Source organism: Salmo salar, chromosome 04 (assembly GCF_965601325.2).
Source record: "Salmo salar chromosome 04, fSalSal1, whole genome shotgun sequence".
Lineage (NCBI taxonomy): Eukaryota > Metazoa > Chordata > Actinopteri > Salmoniformes > Salmonidae > Salmo > Salmo salar.
The window spans coordinates 47,562,915-47,577,134 of NC_138294.1; the positions used below are offsets into that span (position 1 = coordinate 47,562,915).

The following is a 14,220-nucleotide window of genomic DNA, read 5'->3' on the forward strand; positions in this document are numbered from 1 at the left end:
ATTAGTGGAGGCTACCATTATTGAATCACGACATCTCCTGTCCAGTCATTCAGCCTTTCTAAACGGTTTTGAAAGTTTGCCTCAATATAAAAGGTCATCTCATCTCAATGGAAAAAAACAGAATGAGTTCACTTTAACTGAGAATACCATTTACTTTATTAAGTGAATCATAAACAATGTAAAAAAAAAATAAAAAAAAAGTGGTTCCATTTTATTATTCATTACACACTGACAGACGAATGAAAATTTGCAACCGTAATGATTGAGTTAGTGCTTAGTTAACAAATTTAAGACTGTCATTCCTGGCAAGGAGGAGCGCGGGGGTACTAGAAACGCAGTAAAGTTGAGTAAGACAGCGTACCCCTCACACTCTGACAAATAGCTTACATTAGTGTATTTTAACCATCCATCCCTCAGTTACCGGTCCTGCTTTACAGTCTGACCGTCTCACAAACCTGCTTTACTTCAAAAACACAGTGCACACTGGTTCTTTGTGTTAAAGAAAAACGTTACAGGACATCCGTGAGCTGCTTCCTCCATTTACAGTTCACTTCCTCAACCTTCCCTTCATCCTCTACTACAGGGTCCCTGTTCTCCGGAGGATAACTCCTCCCGGAGCACTCACCCGTAGGCGATTGGCCGGTTTTAGAAGCATTGGCAGGGCAGCGGGTTGCTCTGCCTCCATTGAAGGACTGTACACTGATGGCCAGATCAGTAAGGGTTCAGGGTGAAGTGTTCAGTACTTTTTTACATTGATGAAAACCTTAATGGCGCCAGTGAAGTCAGCAGAGAGCAGAACCTCTGTATGATCAGTCTTCAGAGCCCCTGTGGACGAGAAATACCCTGTTTAGCGTTGAAAACTACAAAGTTTCCCTATCAACTCAACTCATACCATCCATTGATCACTCTTAAAACAACAGCATGGCTACCCCAGCACTTTTGTTATTGTTTTGTGGACGAAACGGAGGTGAGGAGAGTTGGGCGGCAAGAAAAACATTTGCAGTACATATTCTGCTGTTCTATAGCACATGTCAGAGTGTTTGTTTGCAGTAATATCCCAAAACAGTCGTGGTAGTTTGAGCCCATCTTTAATGATGAGTCGCTCTAGTCTCAGCATAGCTAAACAGGTATATAAATCAGTATAGTGTACCTGAGGGAATGGTCTCCGAGTCAGTAGAGTCCAAACTCTTACACTCTGCATCAGCCCCCGCTTTCTCTGCCCCCGCCTCCTGGGGGACAATCAGGTTAGGATGGGGCGCAAAAATAGCTGATGTCACTACTGCATTGTGGGCTGAAAAATAACAGAGACTAGACTTAGTGGAAGGACACTACAAAAATACTGACAGTGTTTCATATCACCGACAGTAAAGAGCTGAGCACCACTACAGTATCTAGGTACCTTTAATTCCCTCCCAGAAGTCATTGCGGTCTCGTCGTACAGAGGTGAACTTGCTCAGGTCATGGTAGGTGCTCCAGATGTACACGTACTTATCCTCTGAGCCACTCACAATGAATGAGTAATCATGGCTGGAAAATAGAGTGACAGTTTGTTTACCGACTACATAAGAACATGGCAGACTGAGAAGGAGCCGTTCTCACCTGAAGCTGGCTTTGATCTGACTACTGCTGTTGACGTAACCCTTGTACTTCATGGACAGAGACAGGTCCCGCAGGTCATACAGGCGGATCCTGGAGTCATTGGAGGTCACTAGAATCTACCAACACAATAAAAAGACTCAGCTAACAGATAGGCATGTCTGTGGGAATTGTATTTATTTTACCTTTATTTAACTAGGCAAGTCAGTTAAGAACAAATTCTTATTTTCAATAACAGCCTAGGAACAGTGGGTTAACTGCCTTGTTCAGGGGCAGAACGACATTTGTACCTTGTCAGCTCGGGGATTCGAACTTGCAACCTTTCGGTTACTAGTCCAACGCTCTAACCACTAGGCTACACTGCTCACTAGGCTACCCCCTGGAAGAGCGCCAGGAGCATGGCTATACCTTGTTCTCTCCAGGCAGAGGCTCGATGCCTGTGATTTTCCGTCCTACTCGATTCCTGCCTCTGGTCGACCGTACGTGGATCTGGGTGTGGTATTTAAGGCGCTGAAATAAGAACCGACATTCGAAAAACGGTGAACCCTCTCCAATGTTCCTCATTTTCAGAAGTATGTCCTGCCATTGTAATAGTCAAAGAAGAATCAAACAGCTGAAATGATTTTTCACTAGCCCTTCAAACTTGAGGAACAGTATGTCTCCCACCACTGTACCTCAGTGTCGTAGAAGATGCAGCGGCCATCATAGGTGCCGATGACAGCGTACTTCCCATTCTGGCAGAAGTTGGCAGCAGTGATGAGGCGTGTTTGTCCGTCCACCTCGTTCCACAGAGCCACCTTCTTGTCTGGGATGTTCCACAGACGCAGCTTCCCATCCAGAGAGCCACTCAGGAAGTACCTGTCATCCTAGGAGAAATAACAGGTGATCAGTCTGGTTAACAGAGCCAGAACATCGTCACAGCTGTGTATATCCCCCCGCAAGCGGATACCAAGACGGCCATCAAGGAACTTCACTGGACTTTATGCAAACTGGAAACCATATATCCTGAGGCTGCATTTAATTGTAGCTGGGGATTTTAACAAAGCTAAATCTGAAAACAAGGCTACCTAAATTCTAATCAGCATATCGATTGCCGTACACGAGCAAGTAACACATCTGACCACTGCTACTCTAACTTCCGCGATGCATACAAGGCCTTCCCCCACCCTCTTTTGGCAAATCTGACCATGACTCCATCTTGTTGCTCCCCTCCTATAGCCAGAAACTAAAACAGGAAGCGCCCGTTCTTAGGTCTATCCAACGCTGGTCTGACCAATCGGATTCCACTCTTCAAGATTGCTTCGATCACGTGGACTGGGATGTGTTCCGGGTAGCCTCAGACAATGACATTGACGTATACGCTGACTTGGTGAGCGAGTTTATAAGAAAGCGTATAGGAGAAGTTCTACCCACTGACCATTAAAACCTTCCCTAACCAGAAACCGTGGATTGATGGCAGCATTCGCACAAAACTGAAAGCATGAACCACCGCATTTAATCAATGGCAAGGCAATTGGAAACATGGCCGAATACAAAGTGAGGCTATTCCCTCCATAAGGCAATCAAACAGGCAAAGCGTCAGTATAGAGAAAGTGGAGTCGCAATTCACATGTGTCTCTCAAACACAAGACCTATGTGGCAGGGTCTACAGACAATCACGTATTACAAAAAGAAAGCCAGCCCCGTCGGAGTCTTGCTCCCAGACAAATTAAACAACTTCTTTGCACGCTTTGAAAACAATACAGTGCCACCGACACGTCCCGCTACCAAAGACTGTGGGCTCTCCTCCTCTGTGGCCAACGAGAGGAAAACATTTAAGCGCGTTAACCCTCATAAGGCTGCCGGTCCAGACGGCATCCCTAGCCGCGTCCTCAGAGCATGCGCAGACCAGCTGGCTGGACAGTTTATGGACATATTCAATCAATCCCTATCCCAGTCTGCTGTCCCCACATGCTTCAAGATGGCCACCATTGTTCCTGTACCCAAGAAAGCAAAGATAACTGAACTAAAAATGACTATCGCCCCGTAGCACTCACTTCTGTCATCATGAAGTGCTTTGAGAGACTAGACAAGGATCATATCACCTCCACCTTACCTGTTACCCTAGACCCACTCCAATTTGCTTAGCGCCCCTATAGGCCCACAGACGATGCAATCGCCATCACACTGCCCTATCCCACCTGGACAAGAGGAATACCTATGTAATAATGCTGTTCATTAACTACAGCTCAGCATTTAACACCATAGTACTCTCCAAACTCATCATTAAGCTTGAGAACCTGGGTCCCGATCCTGCCCTGTCCAACTGGGTCCTGGACTTCCTGACGGGCCGCCCCCAGGTGGTGAAGGTAGGAAACAACATCTCCACTCCGCTGATCCTCAACACTGGGGCCCCACAAGGGTGTGTTCTCAGCCCTCTCCTGCACTCCTTGTTCACCCATGACTGAGTGGCCATGCACGCTTCCAATTCAATCATCAAGTTTGCAGACGACACTACAGTGGTTGGCTTGATTACCAACAATGACAAGACGGCCTACAGGGAGGAGATGAGGGCCCTCTGAATGAGGTGTCAGGAAAATAACCTCACTCAACGTCATCAAAACAAAAAGAGATCATTGTGGACTTCAGGAAACAGCAAAGGGAGCACCCTCCTATCCACAACGATGGGACAGCAGTAGAGAAGGTGGAAAGTTTTAAGTTTCTCGGTGTACAAATCACAGACAAACTGAAATGGTCCAAGCACACAGACAATGTGGTGAAGAAGGCGCAACAGCGCTTCTTCAACCTCAGGAGGTTGAAAAAAATGTGGCTTGTCACCGAAAACCCTCAAACTTTTACAGGTGCACAATTGAGAGCATCCTGTCGGGCTGTATCACCACCTGGTACGGCAACTGCACCGCCCACAACCGCAGTGCTCTCCAGATGGTGGTGCGGTCTGCACAACGCTTCACCGGGGTAAACTACCTGCCCTCCAGGACACCTACAACACCCGATGTCATAGAAAGGAAAAAAAAGATCAAAGACCACAACCACCCGAGCCACTGCCTGTTCATCCCGCTATCATCCAGAAGGCAAGGTCAGTACAGGTGCATCAAAGCTGGGACCGAGAGACAGAAGCTGTTTTTCAATCTCAAAGCCATCAGATTGCGGGACGGTTGAGCTAACGTAGGTTGTGATTAGCATGAGGTTGAATGTAACGAACATTTCCTAGGACATAGACATATCTGATATTGGCAGAAAGCTTCAATTCTTGTTAATCTAACTGCACTATCCAATTTACAGTAGCTATTATAGCAAAAGAATATCATGCTATTGTTTGAGGAGAGTGCAGTTATGAACTTGAAAATGTATTAATAAACCAATTAGGCACATTTGGGCAGTCTTGATACAACATTTTGAAGAGAAATGCAAAGGTTCATTGAATCAGTCAAATTCTAGATGTTGCCATCTAGTGGACAAAATCTAAATTGCACCTAGATTCCTAAGTCATATTGGCCTTTCTCTTGCATTTCAAAGACTTTGGATTATCTTTTACCAGATCTAATGTGTTATATTGTCCTACATGAATTTAACATTTCCACACACTTCAAAGTGTTTCCTTTCAAATGGTTTCAAGAATATCGATTTCCTTGCTTCAGGTCCTGAGCTACAGGAAGTTAGATTTGGGTGTCATTTTAGGTGAACATTTAAAAAAGGGGTCCGATCCTTAAGAGGTACAGCCACCACTAGCACAGAGATGCGGCTGCCTACCTACAGACTTGATGTCATTGGCCACTTTAATAAATGGAACACTAGTCACTTTAAGAATGTTTACATAGCTTGCATTACTCATCTCATGGTTAGCAATAACATATGCTAACCATGGGTATGTGACCAATAACATTTAATTTGATTTGAGAACAATCATAGCCAACTCACTCTGCACTTAAAAAAAAAGTTAATACTTCAACCTAAACACACACTGACAAAGGCACACACGCACATAGAGACCCACTTACTCTGGGATGGAACGCGATGGCTGTGACGAAGTCAATATGCTGAAAGCAGCATAGACACTCTCTCCTGGATATGTGCCACAGTCTGACCGTCTTATCCATTGACGAGGAAAGCAGGAAGTAGTTCTGGAATCAAATAATACAGTGAATATTAGGACAGTGTACAGGCATTTGGGAGTGTTTGAAAAGGGGGGCGGGGAAAGGCCTGCGGAGTCTCACCTTTGACCAGGACAAGTCCAGCAGGTCAGCCGTATGACCCTTGTACTTGCAAAAGGGGACTTGGCGGAAGGGGAGATTCTTGTCCTCTGAATCGGGGTCTTCAGGAACACTGCTCATCTGGGAACAAAAAAAATAACTCTTGTCTGTCAGGCTGGGGCTGAGGTCTCAACAGTAACACTGGTATAGTTACCCAAACCATAATGTTACTTTCTTCATGTTTTACAGCTGACCCTCAACTCTAACCATGTCACTGATGGTTCCTAACCTTACTCACCCCACCGTCCGTGTCTGATTTGGAGGAACACAGGCTTTCCTGAGAGGGAGAGGGCGACACACGACCTGGTTGAGAGAGAACATAAGGGAAGAACCATGAGAAACCCACCAAACAAGCTTTACATTTACTAACGGTGTGGCAGACAAACTATTTTGTTCAGAGACAACAGAGCTCAGCCCTTCTTTAGGTCTTATGATCTACCCACCTTCAGTGTTGTACTTTATCCTCATGTTGTTGAAGTAGTCAAAGGCATTTTTCAGAACCCAGATTCGCACCACGTTGTCCTGGCCCGCTGTCGCCAACAACCTGCCACAGTGTGAGAACTTCATGGTCCACACTGCACCCTGAGGACCGGACAACAGAACAAGGGTTGAGCAAATATGCATGAACATATATATCCACGCTTACATCTACATTCATGGTTACATGCTGTATGCTTCAGTCATGGAAGAGGTCTGTTGTTCAATGGAATGAAAGCACTGACACATTAACACAATCTTACCATGTGCTCTCCACTCAGGTCCTGGACCACCTTGACCTGATCAAAGTCAAAGGGGCCCTTGAAGCTGTGGGCTGCCTTGAACTTGACAGGCCGGGTGTAGGGCATCCCCTCGTCATCACTGGACGACGGGTCATCCTGGTCGTTGTGAAACACTGAGACGCAACCACACAGTGAGACGCAACGCACACAGTGAGACGCAACCACACAGTGAGACGCAACCACACAGTGAGACGCAACCACACAGTGAGACGCAACCACACAGTGAGACGCAACCACACAGTGAGACGCAACCACACAGTGAGACACAACCACACAGTGAGACACAACCACACAGTGAGACATCACCCAGCAGAGTGACTAAACCGCAGCAGTAGAATGTTCATCGAAAAAAAGAAAAATCTGTGGATGAGGGCTGTGGGGGTTGGCATACCTTCATCACGGACACTCTTCACCTTGTTGACGGCCTTCTCACCATACTCTTCGGCCAGATGCTTGGCCCTCTTCACGGACTTGCCCAGGAACTTCTTCAGCTGAGTGCTGTGGTAGTGAAGACAGAGGACACATGAAACCGTCACAGACTGTCAGAGCAGAGAGGAAACACAAAACACAGCATGAGGCAGGGCACTATGCCATTTCGTACGTTTTCTGTTTCAGCTTCCCTCCGTCAGAGTCGGTCAATGGAGCCTGGGCCTTGTCATCGTCATCTGACTGTGCTGCGTCATTCCTGACAGGAAAAAACAAACAGACATCTTCCTCAAGATTTATATTATCTTTTTTATGTGTGGGACTGCTACCCGATATAGTTACCAAAACAATCTGTTAGCACAGGGGAGTGAATATATAGCTGGACGTTTTTTTCAACCATAGCCCAAGGATTGGTGTAGCCCCATGATATATTACAGTACTGGCTTGAGTGATAGGAGAGTAGTTCTTACGTGATGTACTCCTTGGTCCTCCTCATGATGTGTAATGTGAGTGGGTTGATCCCTGTGGGAAGCTTCTCCTCCGCCTGGATGAGAGGGATCTCCTCACCTGTGTCCAGATTCTTGATCATCACACTCGCCAGGATCTCCTATTACAGAGAGCCCAGTCAATCAATAAATTAGAAACAAACACTCAAAAAGGTATGTGTAGAGAGTAGAAGAGCCCCTTTGTACAGGTTAAGGCTGGATGAATGAAAGAGCGAGACAAGGAAACATACCTCATCAGTCAGCTCTCTGCCAGAGTTGGATCGTGGACGCTGAGGACCTAGAGCGTCACCAATGGGACCGGATGCCTGCTCATCCTCCTGTAGGAGCACATCAATATACACACACGCACTTACTACACTGGTGTTAATTCTAAGACAAAGGGGTATTCCGAATTGCAAGGGTCAAAGGCCTGTTGAAAAAGGAGAACAAAGAACAAAAAGTAAATCCACACACTGGTACGCTGCTGCCGAAGTGTTTATTCAGACGAGGACAACATTTTAACACCAAACTAGGTCTTTGTCAGGACAAAGTTTTCCCCAAGTGCAGAAGAATATATACATTGCCTTCCTGGGCAGCAATAAGTGGACCTGTGCTCTGCGCCAATGGAAAGCATAGGAAACAAATACCCACTGACCTGTGCTGTGACAACCTTGTCCCCACTGGTGGCGCTAGCCAGGTCCAAAGAGTGCTGCAGATCCTTGGTGATGCTCCTCACTGTGCTGCTGGGAGACACCAGGCCACATGGCTCCTCCAGCTCTCCTGCATACACCGGCCAATCACACAGCAAAGACACAGGGTTAAAGGTCAACAGTGTCACCTTGTCTCCATGGTTACACAACTAAATTATCATGAGTAAGTGTGGGTAGAGGTGAACAGCTGAGAACAGTTATGAGAGGTCAATGTGTTCAGCTCAATGTATTCAATCCCTGCAGCAACATATTTAATTGACATGCATATCAGCATTTTATCTTGACCTTGTGCTACTGAGTGTGTGGGTATACAAGCAAAGCGTTATTTACCTTCCAGTCCTGCTGGCCTCATACACTCCTGGGACTTCTTGCTGAGGGGTAAAGCAGGCCGGGATGGGGGTGGTGGCCGTGGAGGAGCAGCTCCGCTGGGAGGGGGTGGGCGTGAAGGTGGAGGTTTCTTGGTGCTGGCCACAATGTCAGGCTCTACAGTGAACTGCCGTGGGGGTTTTGTAGGCCCCGGGTCAGAGGAGCCAGCCGGCTTGTCTGTGAGGGGATCCTGGTCTAGGATGTCTGCTGGTCTCTGCTCCCTGTCCCTGTCCTCTGCAGACACCCGGGGTAGGTCAGGGAGGTCTAGCGGGAGGTCTAATTTCCCCAGGGTGCTAGTGATGTCTGGGGGCTGGACGTGCTCCTGTGACCCTGACGACAGGCTGGGGATGTCTGGGAGAGCCATGGAACACGCTTCCTGCTGTTCCTGTGGATGCTCTGATCTCTCAACCACAGGCTGAGGTTCCATAGCAGGATGTTCTCGTTCTACAGGGGCCACATTTTCATCCTTCACCTCTGACTCTGCCCTTGTATCTGCATTCCTCTCCTCCTTCAGCTGAGCCTCCTCCACCGCACTTCCCTTCTGGCTCTCCTCAATGATGCTGTCGATGATCTGGAAGGGACAAGACATCATAGATGAAAACATAATCATCAAAAAGGTAATATACTCATAACAGGATGTTTCTCTAATGAGGAATGTGTGGTCGTATGAGTGTATTCTCACACTTAAGGTGAGAGAGGGACGTGAAGAAGGAGTCCAGACACACATTGGAGGGGCTGTGTGTCTGTGTCGATGACCTAGACAACTTAGTGGTGTGCCACACATCCAAACATTTGCTGGAGTGACAATGTAGAATCTGGTGACACCATGACAGACTAGCAGCATTTACATAGAGCCCAAGAACCAGCAACCACCAAAACACATTTACCGACATGAACAACACATAGTCAGGGGCTCAGTAACTATTAAAAATCCTCAGGAATAAAATCCAACTTATTTCTTTTTCATAATGTCATAACCACAATGTTCTAGCTAAGTAGGGATTAATGAGCATTAGCCTAGATTTTAAGATAAGGAGGGGGAGTACCTGGATGGAGTCATCTTGGCGTGCCTCAGGTGCGGCCAGCCCAATAGCCACATCCTCTGGTGGGCTCTCTACCACCCCCTGCAGGAACACAAAACAAAATGTACAAGGAGACTGACAAGGAGAAACACTGTACTTTTATAAACTAGCACCTCATACAGTGCATCTACACACTAACATTTTGGGATGTGCTTATGATTTGTAATATTTTACTAGTAAAAGGGATGACAATGTCCTGAATAGAGTATGTAAAACTAAACTGGCACCTCAGGACATGCAGTAGCAAACTATTTATTGCAAACAACCCCGGGTAAGGCTGTGTTTTGGGTATAGCCTCAATAGAACTCTTAAAGGCGCTCCTCTAGCTCATTTGAAAGTAGTTACCCAGCTATGCCCTTTAAGTAATGATTAAACTAAAACCAACACTCGGTTACAGTTTTTGACATCTCCTAAATGAAATGAAACTTCACTCTCTAGTCTCTAAAGAGATGGTTATTATTGTTTTTTACTGTCAAATGCTAGTAAGAACAATAAATACCTGAGGTGTGGGAAGGACAAACTTTGCAGGTGTCCTAAGTAATAAAAAGACACAAGTGGAAGTGTTAGTCACAAGACTAGTCCTGACATGGTTCATCAGAATTACCATTACTAGGGCCTAAGCTACATTTCAGATGAGAGATTTGAAGTAAATCATGCATTTTTTAACATTACAAAACAAAAAAAACACAAGACAACCGTAAAAACAATTTATTCTTAACATGTAAGATATGTAATCATGCAAGCTACAGGAAATTACAGCACCTGTTACACCAGTGTTCTCCTGTTAGTTTAAGTTTGAGCAAATTAGGAAAAATACAGCTTTTCAACAAGCAACAGTTGAAGCCAAAACCACTGTAGCTATTTTATCTCCAATCACTCTACTATAATCATATAAAGGAAAGTGTGTGCGTCTCAAAAAGACATGTCAATCACACTTCTCTCTCTCCCTGACACTTGACCCCTCTTGTTATGGTCATGGCGAAAACAAAATTCCTGTTGGGAGACTTTGGCAATTGATGACCCCACAACCTTTTGCCTCTTTAAAAAGATGGAGTAAAATAAGACGAGGCAAAATCATCCACAGACTGGTGGCACAGTCGTTGTTGTTGCAAATAATTATAGGTAATGTTTTCGTTCCTTTATTAGAGAAGAGACACTGAATGTATGAGCAAAATAATTCTTACTTGCGAACATCTGGTTGAATTCATGTCAGTGACCAGCATCATCATCACAGCTGATAACGTTTTTCAACACCAATAGCACAGTATATACACATGATATACCTTTATTTGAGCAATTGATGTAAGTAGAAAGGTTACTTACACTTTAGGAGATGGAGTAAAATTGACGTCTTCAGCAGCATCGTAGAATTCCTCTGTGTCACTATCTGACGCCATTTAGTTAGCTTGCTAACGTACCTAGCTAGTTTAGATGCATACAATTGCCAGTGCCTCTCCGATAAGGGAAATCGCTGCAATATTTTGATGAGGTCGGTTTATTATAAAGACATACACTTGGTACAGGGAATAAAAAGGGTACTCCACTGAAAACGGACTTCTTTCTGTAGGATACACCCAGATGTTGCTAGCTAGCTACTAGCTAATGCCTGGGAGAGGCCACTCACCTGTGTGTACTAGCTACTGCCGGTACTGGCCGCTATTGCTAACGTAGCCAGCTAGCTAACGAAGAAGGTGGCCCTAGTCTTTAGCTAGCTACCAATTTTCTTGAATCAATTCATAAATAAATACTCTGAATTAAAGGTCAACGCTAAAACGACTACCTATTACTGCGTTCTTCCTCGAAATAGGACTGCAGCCGCAACAAATTTAGGGCAGCTTCACAAACAAGGAGGAAGAACACCCCAAAAGATTAAAAACACACATTCGGAAATCTCGCGCGAACTTATTTGACAGGTTCAAAGCCCCGTTCGTCTCTTCTACGCGTCGCTTTCATATACGCTGATCTGAAAACATAAAGCAAAGATGGAACCTGATTTGGTCACTTGTCTACTTCTTTCAGAGCTGTTAATTAAGGATTCGCGTGTATTGTAAAAGACATATATAGTATTTTTTGTATTTTATTAGGATCCCAAATTGCGAAGGCAGAAGCCACTCTCGCTGGGGTCCAAATAGCAGTAAATGAATTTGTACAGCAATAGTTTAATGATGACCCTTGCTTAGGCTCGATACAATCACCCCAAAGTAAGTTAACCCTATTGGAGCAGTGTTTAGCAATAGAGACCGAGGTTTGACATCCACAAGAGGTGTTGCACTGTTCGCTACGATGGTGTCAGAAGTGAGATGGTGCCCGTGTGGCCATCAGAGAGGCGAACCGAACAGAGGGAATAGTGTAACGACCATAGAGATCCTATTATATTAGTATTCTGATTACTAATTCTATGGAACTGTGGTTAGTATCCTATGGGCTGGGAGACATGGGTTCGAGATCCGCAATTGTTTGGTTCACACCTGTTGTCCTTTGATTACAAGTTTTTCTTTTTTTACCGTGTCTTCTAGGCTTACTTTTTTAGCTCACTGACCGAAAGCATAGACTGGCTTGGGGAGCAAACGTAGTCTTCAGGTCTGCAGTAAAAATAAAAACACAATTCATCTTGTTAAAAAATATAGGCTATTTCTGGCCTATTAGTGAGTCATCTATAACATTAATTTATAGATAAAACAAACAACGATATTGTCAGCACAATGCTTTCTTCTGTGCGGTTTTACACCCCCAATGAATGGTATATACTAATACTGCCACCAGCTGGACCACGCCTGCTTTGTTTGGTTTTGTGGCTATGAAAAAGTTTGCCATATGAGGGTCTGGCCAAAATGGCGCTGTGCGCACACGCATTTCTCAGTATTAAAACTTGGAATTAAATTGTGAATCTCCTACAATTTAGCTGTAGTTATCTGTCGTTTGACTATTTCATATTATTCAAGACTACATTTTATCTTATTTCGTCGAGTTCAGCCCTGATAAAAACCTAAAGGTAGCGAAACGGCTAGCATTGACATAGCATCACGTCAAATGGACATGTCCAGAAATGCTCCTGAAGCTCAGGCTAATGTTCTAATCGCTAGTTTCCACGATTATGCTGTTGACCCAGTGGATATTTCCCACCCTACTATCACTCCAAGCAAACCTCCTGCCTCTAAAAAAGGCAAGTCTGACAGTAACTTCAACTCAGCGGACATCGTCACCATGCTTTTGCAATTAATCAATAGTATATCTGCTGCCCTGGAAAAAAGGCTGCTTAGCAACGCGGTCCAGCGCTGAAAAAGAGGCTTGACTTCTCATGTGCATATGTAACGGTTTAATTAAATAGTTAAATTCCTGCATGAAATGGGTATTATGCCATCTCCTGGTAGATGAGTGTGTTTACATTGTCTAATACACTCAGCGATAAAGAAATGGCATTCTGGGTCATCCACAGCAGATTTATGGAGAATTCTCGGTTTTCCGTGGGTTTTATGCTAGCAAAAATTCATTTTTTGAAGTTGCTAGCTAACTCGAAAATGCATCTTCTTTAGGAGTACTATTTATATCTCATCGACTAATGATCATTCTTCCATACTGTGTGTCCATCGTTGCAGCTAATTTATGACACATGTATACAGTATATGTTTTATAAACTCATAAACACCAGCCAGTGTATTAGCCGGATTTTGTTAGTTTAGGAAAATATGTGGTACTTTCTAGGTGTATTATATTCCTTTGCCACAAGAGTGTGGCATTTTTTTCAGGTTAATTTTATATATCTTGAATACGAAAATGAATGATAGTTTATTCTTATGTTGTATATATGAGATTACACATGGAAACGATGTATTTATTTTATTATGGTAAATTGAGAATTGGTGGCTAAATCCACTATACGATCACAATGACTGATAGACGTTTAAATAGTTTTTTTTTATGTTAGTATATTATACAGCAGATTTATGGAGAATTGCTGTGGGAGTGCTATTTATATCCCGTCGACTACTGATCATTTATCCATACTGTGTGTCCCATCATTGCAGCTATGGAAATAAATGAACTATCCATCCATTGCTCCTTCCTCTGTTGATTTACTGTGGGAGGGCTATTTATATCCCGTCGACTACTGATTATTCATCCATACTGTGTATCCCATCATTGCAGCATTGAAAATAAATGAACTGCTCCTTCCTCTGTTGATTTACTGACTTGAGGGACGGGACCAGGAAGGTCACACATAGTGATAAGAAATTAAAGAAAAGGTTACTCACCTTGAAAAGCGCATCCAGAAAGAAGGGCACACTGACGCGTGTGAGAGACCGGTCACCGAAATAGAGAGCTATTCAAGGCGTTGGAACTTGAAACTGCAGGGCGTCCCCGAGGTGGAGATGCAATATGTACGTCAGGAGACCACACGGATCTGCCAAGCTGTTCTCCAGGAGGAGAGGACCAAACTCCCTGAAGTGACTGACATTGTTCACCGTCTCGGCTCAAAGCGTCCTAACAACTCCAAGCCCAGTAGCATCATCATGCAGTTTACGCTG

At 44.5% G+C, this 14,220-nt stretch overlaps 1 protein-coding gene across 4 annotated transcripts; it reads right to left on the reverse strand.

Annotated features, from left to right (window-relative positions):
• Positions 1 to 132: 132 nt before the first annotated feature.
• On the reverse strand, positions 133 to 14,018 carry LOC106603103 (WD repeat-containing protein 44). 4 transcript variants are annotated; one of them, XR_001328369.3, is made up of 20 exons: positions 11,018 to 11,605; positions 10,194 to 10,227; positions 9,659 to 9,736; positions 8,577 to 9,183; positions 8,192 to 8,316; positions 7,788 to 7,874; positions 7,522 to 7,658; positions 7,227 to 7,310; positions 7,017 to 7,123; positions 6,587 to 6,738; positions 6,290 to 6,428; positions 6,076 to 6,149; positions 5,811 to 5,927; positions 5,595 to 5,717; positions 2,271 to 2,462; positions 2,005 to 2,106; positions 1,600 to 1,715; positions 1,400 to 1,527; positions 1,151 to 1,229; positions 133 to 825 (listed from the first exon to the last, which is right to left on the reverse strand). XR_001328369.3 is itself a non-coding variant. In XM_014196328.3 (20 exons), exons 1-20 carry the CDS (start codon positions 13,959 to 13,961, stop codon positions 737 to 739), a joined length of 2,646 nt encoding a protein of 881 aa, XP_014051803.3. In that variant the 5' UTR covers positions 13,962 to 14,018; the 3' UTR covers positions 133 to 736. The 4 variants fall into 4 exon arrangements, 3 of the variants coding, with proteins under 3 accessions (XP_014051803.3, XP_045572896.2, XP_014051802.3); XM_014196328.3 differs by lacking the exon at positions 11,018 to 11,605 and adding an exon at positions 13,948 to 14,018 and having other exon boundaries at positions 1,151 to 1,291; XM_045716940.2 differs by having other exon boundaries at positions 1,151 to 1,291; positions 11,018 to 11,604.
• Between the last annotated feature and the right edge of the window lie 202 nt (positions 14,019 to 14,220).